At 39.4% G+C, this 20,272-nt stretch overlaps 1 protein-coding gene across 4 annotated transcripts in view; it reads right to left on the bottom strand.

The window, feature by feature from the left end:
• LOC311272887 (zeta-sarcoglycan-like) overlaps positions 1–20,272 on the bottom strand; it is a 335,957-nt gene that overhangs the window by 44,311 nt on the left and 271,374 nt on the right. For all 4 annotated transcript variants that reach the window (XM_084379627.1, XM_084379626.1, XM_084379628.1 and 1 more), the window contains 2 exons: positions 3,759–3,881; positions 745–817 (listed from right to left, as the gene is read on the bottom strand). In XM_084379627.1, the coding sequence (XP_084235753.1) occupies positions 745–817; positions 3,759–3,881 (196 nt within the window). The remainder of the gene's footprint in view (positions 1–744; positions 818–3,758; positions 3,882–20,272) is intronic.

The raw sequence follows: 20,272 nt of genomic DNA, 5'->3' as shown, positions 1-20,272 counted from the left end.
TATGTCCATCCTAATGCAGTAACAGGAGAATCACCAGCTTGTGTGGTTTTTATTGTAGACGTATTACTGACGTGAGGAAACCTGCACTATGTAAGCGTTAATGAGGAGCTGCCTTTGGTGAAAAGTCATCAGTTTCATACTGTTTTTTTTCTAAAAAATAAAAGATAAATCCAAACCGTCCATCAGTTATCATCTTAAAAAAGACCCCACCCTCATTAGCTCACACCAGTTTCAAACCCCTTGGTCCGATGCCAACTGTGTTTTTCATAGAATTCAGGTAAATCCAAATGTAAATAGGAGAAACTGAGCAAAACCTCCTGCACTACATGTGTTCAAGTGCATGTGTCAGTGGTAACAGCATGACCCTTGTTCACTGTAGCCCAGAGGGGTTTTGTTCCCTAAGTTGGTCCTGTCAGACTGCCAATCACCAGCGTACCTCTGTCTGCAGTGAACTGACTATAAGTGCGAAGCACACTGTACCACAGGCCCAGCTAGTTAGCAAATTCCGCAGCTTAAACTTTTACATAACACATTTTTCCCTAAATTGTTATTTGTGGTGTTACTATCTTAGTAATTATTCACAAGAACACACACATCATAAATATTCTACCACAACTAAAATATTAACACAAAAGGGGAAGTTTTCGGGTGACGGAGTGCCAGACTGCTTGTCTGATAAACACACACACGCACGCACGCACACACAGAGACACACGCCAACACCAAATAATTTAGAGGACTTACTTTAGGTCCTGAAAAGGCTCTGCCCTCACATGTGAAGTCTCTACAGAATGGCTGAACACCACGCCCTCGTTCCCTGTAGAGTGGATAAAAAGCAAGAACAGAAAACAGCTTTTGTGTGAAAGCCTGCACGATATTGCATCATACCTCTGTTCTTGGAGCTGAGGCAGACACTTAAAATGCATAACACAGTACTCAGATCTTCCATGTGTCATACAAATTATGTTCAAAATCAACATTATTTCCAGTAGCAACTGTTAACATGTTGGGAGTAGTATGAAAATGCGGAGGACGGGGAGCTGGGTGGTGTAAAGTCGCTTCAAGTAGTTATGCTGATTCCTTATGTTCAGTGTCTGTTTCTGATATGCTCATAAAAATGTCACCCAGGTGGCATTACATTGCCCCCTAAACCATATGTTACTAATGCAAAATAGTTGCATGCAGTTTGAGCATAACTGTGCTATAGAAGATGTTGGCTCTGATATAATGCTGTCTTTAACCCCCTGTATACAGCAAGCACCTCTGCTTTAGCCTGCAGCCCGGAACAGATGCTTGGGGAAAGTGCTGGTCATGGCTCCAGCTGAGACTGAATAAAGCATGATGGAAGGTCAGCACTGCTGCAAATTTAATACTGCGCAAGGCAACTTTGCCCATTGGCAGGCCCAAAGACAACAAACAGCTAATTAAATTGTTGGAAAACTAAAGCAGCACATGCCAAGTTTGGGATGACCTGAGGAAGGATGAAGACTGTGTCTCCAAAAACAACCCAATCACCAGAATAAATGTTTGCTATGTATGTTTCTACAAAACCACAGACAAGTTCAAACTAAACATTTCGTTATGTTGCAACTTAACATCTGTCTATTTCTCTCTTGTCACAACACTGTGCTTATGCACTGTTTAGGTTTAAGCACAAAAACTTGCTTAGGGTAAGGAAAACATCATGGTTTGGCTTAAAATACCTGTTTCAGGGATGGAAATTGTCTGGTTTCCCATGAAAAAATGGCACATAGCTAGAAATTTCCGCAGGTCTCATTAAAAACAAGCACCCGCTTTTGATGCCGCAAAAACGCTCAGAATATCTACTAATATCTACTGGTGTGACCTCGGTGGCATGTAATCATGTAATAGCTCCACCACTGCCCCGTCCAACTCCTGATGGGACAGCCAGCTAATTAGTATTCACTATGAACACAAGATGCCACGTTTGCTGTACAAATGTCAACCGTGGACTTATCTGCGGTTTGAAGAAACGGTAACTGCTAACATTATATCCTGGCGACTGGGCTGCCAAACGGGTGCAGTTATATCTCCAAAAAAACTAAAGTCTGTTTATTCCGTGGTCTTTTGAGCACTGCACATATCTGTGTCTGTGCAACTGCACAAAATAATAAAGTTCTGTCAGCCGTGGTGAAGATGACAGTGTGTGATTGCAACTCTATACAATAATGTTCTCACTTTGTCAACCCATAGGCCATGTTTGCAACAGCTTCTGACTACTTTTGGTTTCATCGCTATAATTACAGCGGTCTGTGTTAGTCTCATGAGTGCACATTAAAAATCTTCATCAGCTTGTCAACTTGTTGGGTGGCACTTGTCATGGTTCATAATAACCATGAAGTGTTTTCAAAACAGAGCCAGGGCATTGGAACCAACATAATTCACACTGGGTTTATATTTTCAGACATGGAAATCAAGCCCACTAGTATCACCTCACTAGCTGCCATGGCACTGGCTTCCATTGGCTGATTCTCACAAACAGCAGGCTCACATGCAAACTGCCACATTAGCTATGCAGGCTTTGCTGTACACGTCTCGCTACTGCAGAGGGCAGCAATGTGTGAAGACACTGTTCATCTTAAATTTAAAAAAATTATAACCCTGAAAAATTAACAGCACTATAGCATGACTCCACTGTGCATGAGCTGAAGCGATTGTGCTGCATTCGTTTCACTGTTCAGCCTCTCATCTGTCACCTCCGTCAAACACTAACTGATGGCAACATTCCCTCAGCGTGCCTCTAATGGACCCGTCAATTATCCAGGCCTGTGTGTGTGTGTGTATGTATTTTGTTGTTGTGTGGTTTACCTTGAAAGTTGAAATTGTGTGTTTGTGTAAATGCATATTTTGTGTGTTTCTAAAATATAAAATAATAGAGCTACTGACTTATTTATACAAGCAAATAGGGATGTGCACACACAGAGACACATGCACGCACACACTTCCACCTGATTTTCTCACTCTCATTTAATGAGAGAGAATGAATAAATGCGAAAGAGAAAAACAGTTCACCAAAGGATCATTTTCCCATCTCGCTTCTTAGTTTTTCTTCTTATTTCTCTGAAATTGCTTTGTCTTTTTTTCTCTGCGATTACACTCACCTGGCTTTACTCAGACCGCTCATTGATCAGTCTCTTTTACCCTTTTTGATACTGCCCTTTTAATTACAATTCAGGCAGAAACAAGTGTCCATGTTATAATTATAGAGTATGTCAGATATGTGGATGCAAAATAAATTTCAATTGAGAACAGCATTCTGGGTATCAGACAATGAAGCTGTCACACTTTGTCTTATGGAGCTCCTAACAAATTAATCTGGACTGCAAAAAAGGGGAATTATTAAACATACTTAATATTTAAGGGGTCTTGTGGACTTTTCTCGTGAACAAAAAAAGTTATGTTTACATGCAATATTACTCACCAAAACACATTGAGTGTATCCCTGAACTGTAATAAATATGCTGAATGTGTACTCATAAAACATCTGCAATTTTTTAAATAAAGTATATTAAATCCTGAATTGTTTACAACAATTCATTTTTCTTTTTACCACCACATGTAGATAAGCGGAACAGTGTAATGTAAAGGATAAACAAAACAGGGACCCATTCATACAAAACCTGCCTCACAGAGGCTACTAGAGGTCTAAACTCCCACGCAACCTTTGAAAACAGTGAAAAAAGCCATATTGGTGATTTTGTGTTTGTATACAATATGTGTTATACTATGTGTTGTACCTGTGACTCGGAGTTTCTCGGTGCCGATGCTGATCTCCTCTTCATCTGCAGAAAACAAAACTCTCTCTCCATCTGCGCTCCTCACTTCAAACCTCTGACACTGAGCCTCGACCATTTCTGAACCTGAGAAAATGTAAGAGAAAATGAGAGAGAGAGAGAGAGAGAGAGAGAGAGAGGCGCATGGTTACAGATTTTAGCAGAACTTCAAACATCACATCTGGTAGAAGTTTTTATCCAGAGCACCTTGCAGCCCCATCACTGCATGGAGGTGTTTTTTGAACCAACACAGTTAGATGTGAACTCTCAGCCCCAACATCTGTCCGCTTTGTCTTGTGACACCATAAAAAATCACGCAGCGATTGGAACAAGTAAGATGATGCAAGCTAACATGTCAGCAGTAGGAACACATGTCAATATGAGAACTGTTGACAATGGGCTCTGTGGATTAGCCAATGTACGGGAGTGACTGTTTCTGGAAAGAGATGACACTGTGACAATGTTCAAACAAAGTATTTTTCAATGCTTACCCTACATGTCAGAGGAAAGATCAAAAAACCTTTTGCACAAAACCTTATTCTGTATGGCTAGATACTACAGTACTAGCAGTGAGAGAAATGTTAACTTTGATGAAGTAACCCTTTTGTAAGCAGCTTTCATTCATTCATTCATTTCTCATTTTCTGATCTAATTTTACATTTTATTAGTAGGAAAACACACTTTAAGTGATATTACATTATTAGTACTATTTCATAGATTACTTTTAATTACACCACTAAAATAGTGTGTGGGTAGGTTGTGTGCATGTGCCCACATCATCACAGTAAAGATGAATTGTAAGCAGAGACCTCAGAGGTAAAAGGTTACAAACACAAGAAAACAGTCAGACAGGACTGTCTTGTGTTTGGAGTTTGTAAAGTCCCTGTAAAACTTTTCCCTTTGTGGCTATGCCTCGAGGACACAAATATCCTTTGAAGAGAAATGTAGAGTGTGACAAAGCTAATATAGAACATGTTGAAGACAATACTTTGGATAATTGACACACTTTGTACCCCATGTGGAAATACTCATTCCAGAAATCCTGGTTTTAACACATTTACATTGTATTTACACACACATATTGAACAATGTGTGTATAAGAACAATAGACAGAGTGAAAAAGGGGAGAGAAATGGGTCTTAAACTCTTTCCTCCTTGAAAAAAGTTGAGATGAGCTGCTTACAGTGACCGATGCATCAATGTTAAATTTCCACAGGAACTTGAGTTGAAATGTATTTGAGAGTTGAGTCCACAAGGTAAAGAGCTCAGGTAACCTGCAGTATCACTGTGATAAAGAAAACAGAGGATCTATGCTTGTGGAATATCTTTTTTGCCCCATTTAAAAGTGCAGTAGGCGATTTTGGGGAAAGACAGTTGATTGAGTTTAATTCCCAGCTAATTGATTAGTTGTTAGTGTCCAGTCTAAATACCAAGAGGCAATCTTACACCAACTCAAAGTGTTTGTATTTGACTACCTGATAATGAGAATCACAATCAACTATCTTCTTTCCAATATCACCTACTGCAGCTACTTCAGAATTTGCTTCGATCTTTCTCTGGAGCTTCTCTGAAACCAAAAGAAACCAAAACACGGAAGAACTTCAAAGCTAGCAGACATGTTTCGACTCACACGTCAACAAACAGTTTCCTTGTAACACAGTAAACACAGAGCAGGACTATTGCGCCATCCAACTAGAGCTATGTTTCATGTTGTCCTCACTGTAACAACAACAAGCACATGTTAAAACACAAACCTTGGTCAACTGGTCGATATTCCTATTCTTTTAGTGGAGATATGTGGCTATTGACTGTCAATTACCCAATGGCAAGCATGCATCACCTAATATTCATAGTCAATAGTGGCAACACGCAACACATTGAGAATGTTCCAAATAGTTGGAAAATCCCAGTAGATATGTTGTAGACCTTTTCAAGAAGGTCTATAGAGAGGTCTGAAAAGTTGATCAATCTACTGACAAACTTGACAAATCACCAGCAGCGGTCTCAATGTCGGTTTGCCCTTAGTTCATTCTGTTCAACAATGTTTCCCTTCATTTTGTCATTTGGACTGTGATGTGCTGCTATTCCAACCCTGCTGAGCCTAAAGAAAAGCCTCTCTCCATCTCTGCCTATCCCCTTACTTCACTGTCTGGGCTCCCAGGCTATTACAAGTGTCAATTAGAAACCCAGAGTGCCTTGTCAGTAATAATCAAACTTTATTAGCAGCCATCAATCTGGGATTAAGTTCTTTTTCTCATCTCTCTTTCTCTGTCTTTATCCTGTCTATCTCTCCCTCCTTAAGCCTCTCAGTCCTCAACCAACTGCGTGAAAAAGCAATTGAGATTTGTGTTGTGAAAGGCTCACCCTAAAGCAAGGTGTGTGTATGTGTGTTGCAAATGCATGCAAAGACTTAGAGGACAGCGGGGAGGTGGGGCGGAAGGGTTGACAGAAACGGGAGAAGTATGGTGAGAAGGGGATGAAAGAACAGAGAAGGAGAGGTTTACATTTGAGAAGGAGGGATAAAGAGGAAGTGAAGCCGAAGTGAAGCTGGTATTGGACATGTGCTGTGCTAGTTGCTGTCTCAGACGTCTAGCTAGTCCTCTTTGGCTGCTCAGCTCTTGTTCTATAATATAGCTCATAGTGTGGATTTCCAACATGGGTGCAGGTCAGCATATTTCCAAAGATTTGTGTTTTATTCACAGAGAAATGTCTTCTTGTCTTTTCAGGAGGGCTGTACAAAAGATTCTGAAACAGCAGGAGATGGACGGATTCAATAACAGTGAGATCTATAAAAAACTAAAGAGAAGTTCTTGTATAACAGACACATTTCAAACAAACTGTAGAAGAGCAGCAGAATCAGACAATGATATAACGGTTTATATACTCTATTGTCTGTTTACAGCTATTGACAAACACCTCAACCAGTTTCAGGCTTGTCTGAAAATAATACAAAGGTATGACAGATTATTTTGTAATGATCCGGTCTTTAGCTATCGTGTTATGACTCAATCTTCTTTTTGCACTGGAGCTGTAAAATGTAATTTCATAATAATTCTGCCTGAAAACAAAGCAATACGGTGCTCTACATGAGTGCAGCAACAACATGAGACAAAGTGGACAGAAGTTATGAGTTTCAAATGATCGCGTGGAAAAAAGGAGTGCCAGTTTGAGAGTGGAGCGATGGCTGGCAGAAACATCTCCACTGAGCTTTTTTACTTTATGCACATGAACAGTGTGGCGGTGTTGCAATAGGGAATTAAAGGTTTGATGTGTTCACTTTCCTTTTTTATGCTGTGAAACTTCTTTTGAGTTGCGTTCTAATTGATGTGTCAGTCAGTAATCCTCTAAACTGCGAAATGGAAAAAAGGCTTAATATAGCAATAGTCACTTGTGAAATGTTTGTTCTGAATGTCTGTTAACACCGACAGTCGTCAAAAGAATAAAGCTTAAAAAGCATTGAATATCAAGACTCTCGGCAGCAACGCTAATAAAATTTAGAGGCTTTGAAATTACATAACATCATTGCGCTAAATGTCTCTTGTCACTGTACACATTAGACACCGTGTTGACAACATGAGGGGCGGTTTGTCCAATAATAATGATCTGATCCTTTTGTTTCATCTTGTTAGTGATCTACAAGTAGTTAATTTTAATTCTGATGTGTAAATTAAGTGCTTTTGGTCAATTAATTTGCTCCTGTAAATGTCTCTCCTACTGGTAACACCAAAGTAATTCTGCTGTCACCAATAACAACAGGACTCCTCGTTAGGCAGACATGTTAATTGATGCACTGACTAAAATAATCACTTCCTGACAGGATCTCCTCTGTTGTCACGAGTGAATCCCTCAGCATGAAACTTCAGTAGTAATAAAGCTTTTGAAATATCTCACTGATGATGAGAGGTGCTGGAGAAAGAAATGTGACAAAGAGAAGCACTACAGTACACTGCATGTGACTGATGTCCTGAGTCAGATCTGAACTTTTCAACATCTCCAGCCTGTGAAGTCAGCTTCAGTCTGCTGAGCCATCAGGGTGCCTTACAGGCATTGTAATGTTTTAACCATGCTGCTCGAGCCCTGTGTTCAGTTTATTACCACTTTAAAACACCGCATTCAATTTGGAATAATGCATGCACACTCAACTAAGTTTTGCCTATTCATACCAGCCTGCTGTTATATGTTAATTTCTGGCTGTCACACAAAACACCTGACGGCAAATGTAGTTTCACTCATCCCTGCTCAACAAATGGGAAATTGGTATACAAACAAAATCCTTACACTTTCAAAGTTAATCATAGAATGAAAACTTTTCAATTGTTTGTACCTCTTTTGACTTTGCCCATGAAATTTCATGTGATGGTTGTGATTTTTAAGTCCCCTTCCTTTCCCTTAAATGTACAAAGGGTCCTTAGAGATCCCAAAGCCTCCAGCAGCATTGTTTAATTATCCAACTTGCTGTTTCATATATTCATTAATTCATTAATGGTTTGTTATGAAGTGTACTGTGGTGTGAGAAACACCTATCGGATACAGGGGCTTATACCACAAAAAGGACACTTTGTTAAGAAGCTGTAATCAATATTTTCACAGGTCAGATGACTTTATGTAAGGTCACCCATAGTCATTAACCAACAGAAGTATCACCCAACTCTGCAGTTTCCTTCAGTACCACAGAAGCTTATTGTTTTGGTGTTATAGCCCACAACTTTACTATTGTGATTCAGGGAATGTGTAAACATTTAATTGATCTGGTGCATTCGCACAGCAATTATTGAGCTACTACACTCTTCTACTGTTGGTGCTGTCAAAGCTCTATTGAAAAAACAAGGGTTTTTATCACCCGTTCAAGGGAACATCAACATCACTCTGGACACTGAGGTGAGTGTGACGCCTCCAACTCACTGTTACCCTACTGAAGCATGATTCCCTAAACTAGCCGGATGGTCAATTTTATGCAATTATTGGTTCCTTTAATCACAACTTTAAATGAACTCTGCCTCTGTTAAAGAGGTCCTCCTCTTTTCCTTGCAGCTCAAGTTCTGAATAGGGTAAAAACAAAAGAAATAATGTATTAAACTTTCCACATACTTCAATGGAATTCTTACTTCTCCAATTTGTATTCTGTAATTAATGAGAGGACATTAAAATGGTCCCTGTGTAACTTTTTTTTACTGCAGCACATTAAAGCATTGAGGCCATAATAAAGTTATATGGGTTGGCTATCCTGGATTTTTAATTCAAGGCTTTAAATTAGGGCTTCTAGCAATGATGGGATATGACGCAAGAGGACACCGTAAAAGGATTGGGGGATAGGTACAAAGGAGAGTGTGGCTAAGCCAAGTAAACACTCTATGCATGGTTGATTTTCCCAAACAGGTCAAGATGAATTTTTAATTAAAGTCAGCTTCAATGTGCTTTGTGATTATGCCTCCCTACCACCCTCACCTTCCCTTCCCTCAGTATCCTTCTCTCACACTCTTGCAGATTAGAGATCGCAGGAGTGCGTGAAACAGTATGTGACATTCATGTAATTATTTGTTCTCTAAGTGTGTGTGTCTGGTCTTGAATAGTTTTTGCATACATCCCTGTCAAGGCATATTTGCATACATGAATGCTAATATATTCTCCAGCCAAGGAACACTTCTAAAATTAGGCCATTTTTGTCCCTTGGCTTGTAGAGAAAGTCTGGTCTTGTTTAAATGACACTATAGTTTTTCTTAGGTCAAAATTCAGGCAATATGCTAAATGCAGCATTATGGCTCTTAAGTAAAAGATGAGGTTATATAACTCAAACTTTAGTGTCCTTGCACTGGTTCAATGTGGATTTTATGACTGTTTTTAAGATTCCTCTGGCTGCTTTCAATGCTTGGCTGGGTCTGGCCATTGGCTAAATCATTTTTCACCTTTTATGAATTGAAGTACAGGGATCTCCAGGCAGGGCCCATTCAACAGCTCCACAGTCTAGACTCTAAGGTTAGGGGGACTTCAGGCCTCTTCCGCAGGAGCATCAGCAAAATTGACTTTCTGGAGCCATAATAGCTGACCTGAAAGGATCTGTCCAATAATAGAAGGTGCAAGGGAATCTCTATAACTTCACCTTTACCTCTAGAAAGGAATTTGTGCCTGTGACATACTGCAGTGAATGTACATTGTGTTGCTTGTCCAGCGTGTCCACAAATTGAAAATTTAGAGACAGTGTTTTTACATTGTGTGTATACGTACATATGTACATGTGTGAGTGTGCTTCTGAGAGTATCATGGCAACATGTGCTACAGGTGTGAGTTAAATATATACTGTGCATGACTTTGCTAAAAAAAATATGTAAAGATTCATAAAAAAATAATCCCTCTCAGTCATCACGAATGATGAAGTGTCTGTATCTGCTGAGACCCTACCCTCTGCCTGCATTGTATTATGTTTCTGGGCCGGCGCAGGTTGTGAGGTCGGGACTCTATAAAAACGTAAAAAATGTAACAAAAAATCTCTCTTGCCCCTCTACTTTCAGTATGCCATAGATTTGTAAAAAACTGCAGGTCCATGAGTCTGTTTGAAACAGATGAAGACACGAACAGCTAACAGGATGAAGTGGGTGTCTCATTGTGTGGAGGTGAGAGCGTGTTTATTGTGCTTTAGAATGTGAAACAATCAGAAAACAGCATTTTATTTTATTTATTTTTTTTATTGCTTTGTTCTCATTAACTCTTCATTCACTCTCTAGCTCGTTGACATGGCTGCTTTTCTCGCTCACTGCTGGTGAGGAGCTTCGGCCTTTGAATGCTGTGTTTACCAACAGCAACCGACAAATCCTACATAGTATATAGCCTTTAATCAACAGCCAGATTAACAGACGCTCTGCCGGTGCTACAGAAATCCAGGGATGCAATCTGGGGTGCAAGTACCTTGATGTGTGTGCCTCGATATTCACACTAGCGCACAAACATGTGCAATTAAAGCTGGAGACATTTGAGCTCTGTGGAGCTTCTCTCTCTCTGACGCACTCATGCACGAACCAACAAGTGTCCTGACACCAAATCCACCAAATGAGACTTTGAGCAGGAACCAATCTGCATTTGTCTCCTGAAAAAAACAACAAAAAAACTTTACTGACAGTGTTTTTGACATTTTTGTCAACTCAACACAAGCAGCGTAACTCTCCCTAAGATTACATTGGCATTAAGCCTCTCATTGGATATGCTCCAATGATCATCAACCCGCGCATACACATGCAAACACACTTGCCAAATTAACTCTCCCTCTAAGTGATGTGACCACAAGGAAGGTTTCTTATTCATGTATGCACACTAGTGTATGTGCAAATCTGTTTGTTTATTAATACTCATGCAAACAAAGAGCAATGAACCAGAGCAAACATGAGTGTGAGCTGTACAAGATGCAGGGATGGACAGATAACAAGAGGCCGTGCTGCAGCCTTTTTGCATATAGTTTTATAAAGTAGTAAAAAATAAATAGTGATTGCAACATACAACAACACGGACAGTGTGAACAGCAGAGACGATTTTTATTATTTTGTTCTAAATCTCCAGTTTAAAGTTACTAACAACACAAAATAACTTTCTCTGTCAGGTGAATAATTTTGGCTTTGACTGGATTTTACTCACTTAACTTCGTGATTAGTTATTCAAACATGGCAACGCTTATCAGTGGATTAAGATGAGCATTCTGTTGAGTGAGTCGGGCTGATATGCTTGTCAGTTCCCCTCCTGTCTAGAATGTCAAATTTAATGAATATTCAAAAGCCCAATGGGCTCTTTTGTGTGTTCTGCAAGGGGGAATGTTCCTGAGGGGGGATTTGTGCAAACCACATTACGCAACGCATGGCACATATGTGGAAATACTTAATCAAATGTTGAGTGAAATGTTTCTCCATCTTCTTTGTGAAAATAATAACGCTTCGTTCCCACCAAGGAAATGGCTGGATGCATTTGGTTCCACATTAGCATGTAAGCCCTCATGGTTCTGAGCAAGGAGATCAACTGAATCTGCAGTTGAATGGCCATCACAGCTGGTTAAGAAACACTCGCTCCATGTCAGGAAGGACAATGTCCAGAAGCAAACACTTAACGTGGCATGAACAAAATTATTTTATTTATGTTCACTCTTTTGAAAGCTTTCCCTTTTTGCTAGATGCATAAATGCACTTTGTGACTTCTGTGTTGGTGTTTTACTTGTTATGGGCCCCTAGTTGTAAACAAACTATATAAACAAACTAAAAATAAACAAAAATATATATTGTAATAGCTTCCAACCACGGATGTTTCAGACAATAAAAGTCAGCAACTTTTATTTACTTCCAATTTCAGTACTATAGATTTGGGTTTTGGTTAAACACAAGGCCTTCCCTACTGACTAATAATGTAGGCTTTTACACTCATAATCTTGTCTGTGGGAGTGTTGTGGTGTGGGTAAAAAAACCCAAAAAACTGAGGTCTGGGTGGTTGATAAAACAAGGTAATTTTTTCACTGTTAAAGGCGCTCTACGTAACAATCCGCATTTTACATATATTAACTTTTTATAGGCCATATGTGAGCGGATGGTAACGTGATCTGAAAAATGAGAACTTCCCCGTCTCTCTCACTTGCCTATACAAGCATGCGGAGGATATTTTTAGGTTTATTGCTGCTGGACTGTGGATTTCTTTGTGAAGAACTTGGGTCAGATCTTCCATGACACTCCAAAGGATGTGGTAACTCAAGACCACAAGAGCAGCCAATTAATAGTGTATTGTTGATGATCGTTTGCCTTTTTTGCCTTTATTTGATAGATGACAGCATAGCACAAAACTGTAAATACACGAAGCAGTCGCCCTGCACGACTACAGTACTCATCGCAAGATGATCTTTTATAAATGCTGGTATTAGTTTTCTTATCTCTAGGACTCATTTTATACACCAGAGATCACTTGATGAGCCGTGCTGCAGTTCCCTTAAAGTGTCTTTGCTGCCATTTGTTGTCAGTTACGTTCTATTTGATTGAATGTTACTGCTATTCAGCTGAGAAGTATATCACATTATCTCTTTCGTCTTAATACCCTGCAAAAACGTCTGCCTTTTACTCCTGCACAAGGTACAACGTTTAAAATGTTCAGTTGAGCTGAAAGGTGTTGTTACCAGGCAACAGCATTGGCTGGTAATGTTTTCACCATGTGAGTCTTTGTGTGTATGTGTGTGTCATTATGGCAAATAATGGAGACACCAACCATATAAGTGATTTCAAGTATTTTACATGGTGTTTACGTATATGTCTGTCTGCCTGTCTGTCTGTCTGTCTGTCTGCCTGTCTGTGGACTGTGTCACAACCGTGCAAGACACAGTCACAAAACTTTCCAAGTGTGTTTGAGATCAAAAGCGAGGCTGAGTTCGAAGATGGGTGTGGACCAACCCGTGTGTGCTGCATTGCTAGTGAGACTGTTGACGTGGACCAACGGGTGTCGCAACTGGTGTGATTTTGTCTCTCATTCAGGCAGAAGGTAGTAGCGGTGTTGTACTGAATTGCATCATCAAGTGTTTCTATGATTCTTTGCCCTGAAATGCATTTGGACAGAAACATAATGCAAGAATTACCAAAAATTTCAATCAGGCTGTATGACTTCTCATATTTTTGGTGAAAAGACATCACAGACACCACCCACAGTCCTTAGTCACTAAAACTGCTTATATGAAACACTACAAACACACAGTCAGGAGTCAAGTTGTGAGCCAACTTGGTGCAAAATTAGTTGACTGAAGTTTAAAAAGAGCTCTGTACTCTAAGTTAAGTGCTACATGGCACTGAAGTGAGAGAATAAAAGAGGTAAAGAAGAAGGCAAAAGAGAAAGCAACTGTATTATTTTGACCCTCTGAAAGTAAACATCATGCAACACGGCCATGATGCAACAGTGGGAAACAAGCTGGTCACCACGTCATTGTGTTTCTAACACTCAAAGAGAGAGACAGGCCCTCTGCTGCACCACAGCACACCTTTAATCTCTTCAAGGTGTCTCTCACAACAGAAACAGACAAAGATAAACGAGGACAAAGATGAGGAAGGGAGTAGAGGGAAATACTGGGGTGAAAGGAAGAAACTGCATTGCAAAGCACTTTTTAATCCAACTTTTGGATTTTGCCACAGGTGGGAGGGAGAGATTCATGCACCGAGGGACACAAATTATTTATTTAGAGTTGATTACAGTCATTAATATAGTAAGGGAGGAGAGAAAGAGACAGAGGGAGAGATAAATGAGTGCCGTTTGTCATCTGCATTAATCAACCTGATCTCTGGAGTGGGGCTGTGGGATGGAGGGAAGATGAAATGGTGGAAGGTGCAGATGAAAAGACAGGCAAAGATTTTTACCAAGCAGCTACATATTTCTATGGAATTTAGAGCCCCAAACACAACCCAGCAACTACTGTATCCGTTAACACAATTAATGATATTGCTAGCTTGGGGCCTATACCTGAAATGAAAACAGGAAACCTTATTCAGTAAACTAAATTTCATCTCATTTAATTATCTTCCCTCCCCTTTACACTCAGCAGAGGATCAACTGAAGATTCTTCATAGAATAGTTGATGTCAGTCAAATAAGTCCTGTTTTGTGTATCTCATGCATAATTTTTCAATAAATCTGACGCCGTTCTTTTTCTCTTCCTCGTCTTTTTGATGGATTGTTCCTTGTCTAGACAACGGTGACGTGACGTACCCACAATGGTGAGTATGTCTGCATGCAGACTACTGTTGGGGTTCTGATCAGGTTTTTGGAGTAATCTCTGTATATGTTTGCTCAAGTAAACATCATATCCTGGTGGCTGAAACCAGCAAAGTCCTTGACCATAGTTTTGAGACAATTTTGTGGCAGGTTGTTTTATAAAGGAGGACATGAAAAGCAGAGCTCAAATATTTTTCAAGACTTACTTTACCAGACTGAAGCAGTTTTATCAGACAATTTAGGTGTGACTAGATCAAATTAAGTAACTATCTGATCTACCAAATCACAGTAAGGTAGGCAGGGACATTAAGAGAGAGATGAGATGTTCATGACTACAGAGCAGGACAAATTAAATATCTGGTATAGCAGCGGTGGCAGAAGTATTCAGATCCTTTACCTACATGAACAAACTAATACTCCACTACAAGTTAAATATCTGTATTCAAAACATTTCTTAAGCAAAAGCATGGACAGTAAGCATAATCAGCAAAATGTACATAATGCATCAAAAGTTGAAGTGCTCACTGTGCAGTAACATGGTCCCAGGCAGTGTTTTCGGCTTTGTGATGATGTATGAAGTTTATTTAACTTAAGATGTAGGGTTTTTTTTTTTCAATGCATAAACAACCACTTCATCAAGATTAATAATTAACACATCTGCAGATACATGCACTCAAGTGAATGTACTCCTTCTGACACTGCAGTACAGAGAAAAAATATTACTCTGAAAGTCAGCTAAACGTAAGCAAAGCTAAAGAGAAGCTTTGGCACATTAGAAACACCAGTATACATGCGCTGTCTGTCTGTAGGAAGGGATGATCGTCATGCTGCTAAACTTCTGTGTTCCATGTATCTCAGGTTTTTGCAGTGCTCACCATAAAATTCTGTCATCTTGGGTTAAAATCCATAAATAATATACTCAAGAGCCTAAAGCAGGAGAATGCATGTGTTCTAGTGCATTTAAAAGCCAAATGTTGACAACTACTGTTCACATTCTGCACTTCATTTAAGTGGGAAATAGCTGCAGCCTGTGTCACACTGATACATTTGGAATGAGCTGCAGTTGTGTACTTTGCAGTAAACACATATGAAAGACTACTAGAAGGAAACTTAGCAGAAATTGTGCATTATGTTGCCAGATTATAACACTGACAAGCTAAGTTTAAGGTGATGCTAAGCCTGAAAACAAACCTGAATAGGATCAGGCTTGGAGGGGTGCATGGTAACTGCATGGTTAAACTCATTAAACATGCTATGAACGTTTCTGAGTAAGAGAACTATTTACAGAAGGTTTTTTTTTTTATAAATTTGAAAGGAATATGCCTCAGCCAGCTACCTTTATCACAAATACAGGTACTGACAAATTTGACTGGGAAAATAAACCTTATTTCCCAAGGTAAGCCTCACTTCATTGTTAAACTTACTTCATGAAACACCACTAACTTGAGGTTTTAGTGCTACGTGCAAAGGTGTGTCTTTCACTCAAGTAACACAGTAATCAGAAAAAAAGGCAAAAATCTGATGAAAAATATCACACATTAATGTTTGTGTCGGCCTGAAACAACAACTTGCAAAAGTAGCTGTGCCACCTGTCACTTTTGCCATCCAATACTTCCAACAAAAATAAAATACAGAAATGGATGAATGAACGAGAACAGCTGCTGGGCTTGAAACTTTCAAAGTTTTCAGGCCAAGTTTGGATCTGACCAAAAACTCGGAGCAGGGTCAATTGTTTCCTGCTTTCTTTCCCTCTTGATGTCTGTGCCTTTCAAACCTCTAGCCAAGCCCCAGGCCCAGACCCAAACTTATCACACGACCTCGGAACAAGACATAAAAAAAATGACAAAAGTTTCCTATTTTCACGCACAGTAGACAATCTGGAGCTGTTCCCCCTGTTGGAAAAGTTGAAGAACTCATGGCCTTGGGTAGATCTGATTTTACAGCTTCCTACTGACTTAACATGCCTCTGTGAACATAATTACATTAATATCCTGAAGTCATGGCAAATGCAAGCTGCAAGAGATAATAATCTTGCATTTAAATATGAGTTAGTGAGCCTTAACTGAGACGTTTTATTAATTGACCTTTTATATTTGCAATAAAAGCCTAGTGCCAACTTACAGTACCTGCTTTTAGGCAGCGTGGTGCTTACATTAAATGGTTTTTGCAGAGCGTAGATGGCATCTGACTTAATTCATATGAATGTTCTTTGCACTCTTTTATTACTTTGCAACGAGCAGTTAGAAAGATTTATTCAACATCTTCCAGTATTTGCAGTTATTAAAAGTCCACCTGGATAACAGTGCCAGTTTAGTACTTAAAATGTAAACATGGCAATAGCGCCTTAGGGGATGTAGTGGTGTTCAAAATTGAATGCAAGTCTGGAAGGCAGCTTGGGCAATTTAGACTTTTATTTATAATACGCACTGTTATGAATGCTTGCTTTCCAAACATGCCTAAAAATACTGAGTCATTGCTCCGACCTTGTGGCAGATTCTTCAACCATGGAGCATTCTGCATTATTTATGTTTTAAACACAGACAATGCAGAAAAAGACAATGCTGTTCCACATTATTAGTGTGTCCCACAGAAAACTTTATTTTCAGCTTGCACTATTGTTGGTTGTAAACAAGCAGTTTTTAATTTGATGGTTGCAAATGTAAGAATTACGTGGACAGTGATGGTTTTACAAACAGCTTTTCTACCTGACAAGGTGATTTTGTGCAGATGTGAAGCTGGATTATTAAGAGAGGCTGACAGTACACTGTTGCTTTATGGCATACAATTTTCTGCTATCCTTGCAATAAACATTGCACGCTCATAAACGCACATAAAGTCTTCTTTATTGCCAGAGGGCGACAGAGTTCTTACTTGACTTACGTCACCGAGCACCATTTTTTCTGATGTTTTAATGTCCTTTTATTAAACACAGAAAAAACAGATGGTTATTGTTCACGGCCGTATAACTCTTTCCAGTGCATAAACAGTAAAATAATCTTGTAGCTTTTACAATGCTCCATTCAATACTTTACCCACAGATAAAACATTTCCCAGGTCCTATTATGTGATGAAGCTGCAGACTCTGCAAAATAAACTATCACATCAAAAATTACTACAAAATTGAATCAGTGCCTCTCAGACAAAGTCTAAAGACACAATTTTTTTTACAAGCTTTCTGAAGGATTTATTCAAACATATTAAATTGCACTCTATTGTCATACCATTACTTGGTCTATGACTCCAGCCTGTTTCATCAAGTGTATGAAAAAGAGTAATGGAGTGTGTGAGATATCGTTAAGGCACTTTCAATGATGGACACTTGTGAGGCAGTTCAATGTGTTTTGATTAGAAAGCTGCTTTATTAAAAGTAAAAAAAAAATAATAGTCACTACTTTATTATAATAAAAAAAACCTTCACAGCCTATTCCAAACATCCTTTGCGATATATGCCTGCAATACCAGAGGCAAGGAGAGCGCTCTCATGCTTGAAGCACTATATATCTGTCATTTCATTATTGTGTCCTACCACCAGCAACAGTATGAAGCCTATAGTTCACTGGTGCAGAAGGATGACTTCATATGGTCCATTAAATCCGTTCTTTACGGCAAACAAAGCCACACATATGAACAAGTCATGAAAACAATATTTGCCATATTGCAGCCCAAACAGTGCGCAGACAATTAGCCTTTGTGCAATTAAAGTGCAATCATAAGGATAAATGGCAACAGTAGCAATAAATCCATGTCTTTATTGAGTCCTTGATGGCTCTTTAAGTGTATTCCAGTTTGTTAATGCTTAGCTCTATGTATTTTTAATTGCCTCATTAGAACCATTGATTTGATCATAGAGAGGAAGTATAAAATGAGGAAGACGTGCTGTCTGAACTTGGCTGATTGGATGAGGGAGAGAGATAAAATTAGACTACTCAGTATCTCTGTGTTTCTCCGCCAGCCAAATCAAGCTAGAGAGATCTCACTGTAGCTGAAAATGTGATCACTGCGAAATATGATTGTTATGTACATCATTTGTTTCTCAGAGGGGGATTTGAAAAGATGTAGATTTTATAATTAGACTGTGTGTAATGGAACAATTGAATTTTATGCAAGACTTTGCAAGTGCTCACTCCGCACACTAATCAGAAACCAATTTTAGCCGACATTCAGCTGTTAAACTGCTAAAGCAATGGCATGTTTCTGAAAATGAGTGAAAACAATAATAAATTGTATGTGTTTTTATATGACTACAGATATAACCATAGATCAACTCATTATAGTCATAGGAACAGCAACACACGACAGTTCGGCAACACTTTCTATTAGGGTACACATATCAACCATTAACTTGTTGCTTATTAGCCTGCATATTAGTAGAATTTCGACTCCTCATTAGTCATCATAAAGCACTTACTAATGACTTATTCTGCATGACAATATTCTACAACTACTCTGCCATTATCTAAAGCCCTATGACCAAGTTGTCAGGCTTTTTCACTGCTGGATATAATTTGTTGCATTTCAAAATATAGTGAAAAGGTGTGTATGCGAGTGTGTGGTTGAGCGAGTAGGAGAAAGAAAGGGGCAGCGAAGGATAGCGGAGCAAAGGAAAAGCAGTAAAGCTGAAAATGTTTGATTTTAAGGCTCGTGTCATACAGTCACGGCTGTTATTGTTTTAACTCTTGCAGTTTTGTGTTTTGTTACATAAGAGCAGATGTTTTTTATACTGTGTAGTAAGTAAGGGAGAATTGCTTTTCTGTGGTGCTACCACCTTGTTCAGCCGACACTGAGCAAAGCTTATAAAGATTGCAATTCACGTACAACTTCTGACTTACAATCAATAAGAAGCAATTATGAGGTTATTGAGGGAAAAATATTAAGCCCAATAAAGACCAAAGCTACACAATAAGACAAAACCATTTCAGAACATTGCAGGGGAAAGCAGTGTAAGTTAGCCCGCCTCAGCTTGACATAAGCGGGCTGATGGTGTCACATTTCATTCAGTTTGTCAAGTTGCCAGTGGCTGGTTTTCTGACCATAAAGGCCCTAAGGCACCAGGCCGACGGTCGGCCGGCATTGTCTGGGCCGTCAGTGAGCGTCTGTGGCTCTAGTTTGTTTTGGCACTGAACGACCCCTGTCAGCGGCTTTTTGCCCAACAGAGCATGTAGAATCAGTGGGCACGTTGGTGAGAGAAATCACTCAGAAGGGCTGTTGTGTGTGATGTGCGCTCTTCTACAACTTTTTATCAGACAAATTCTTGAATAGAAGTGGCTATATTAGTGGGAGTGGTGTCAAAAAATGCAGCTTAATAATAATAACGGTTTTGTAAATCCACATAGAGGTACTTCCTTTCAGGCAGGGGCAGAATGTATGAGTTAGCTGGCAAACAGCTGTGTTCTTTGCAGTGCAACATTTTGGCTGAAACACAGGAGACGTCAGGCAAAGCAACAGTCGGCCTTTATCAGTTTGGTGTGTAAAGACCTTGAGGCATGTCATCTGTTTCACCAGCCAATCAGTGCCACGTAGCAAGGACAGCTGGTTAAGTCAGTTACATATTGCTTCTGCTCGAAATGGCAGTTTTAGATGGAGGAAGGAAAAAAAAACACACATTTATTTGAGTAACTTAACGTGGCAGTTATGGTGCCTTCATGTGCTATGGTATTTATGGTAAATACCAAAAGACTACATGAAAAGTGCACATGAACACCCTCTCATGTGGTATTTTCCACTGGGCAACTCGTAGAATTTTTTGATGCCCGAGTTGCCGAGATGAGATAA

Source organism: Pagrus pagrus, assembly GCF_965226575.1.
Source record: "Pagrus pagrus genome assembly, chromosome: 2".
Taxonomy (NCBI): Eukaryota; Metazoa; Chordata; class Actinopteri; order Spariformes; family Sparidae; genus Pagrus; species Pagrus pagrus.
The sequence above is the reverse complement of the archived record's forward strand: the minus strand, read 5'-3'. Positions and strand labels throughout refer to the sequence as shown.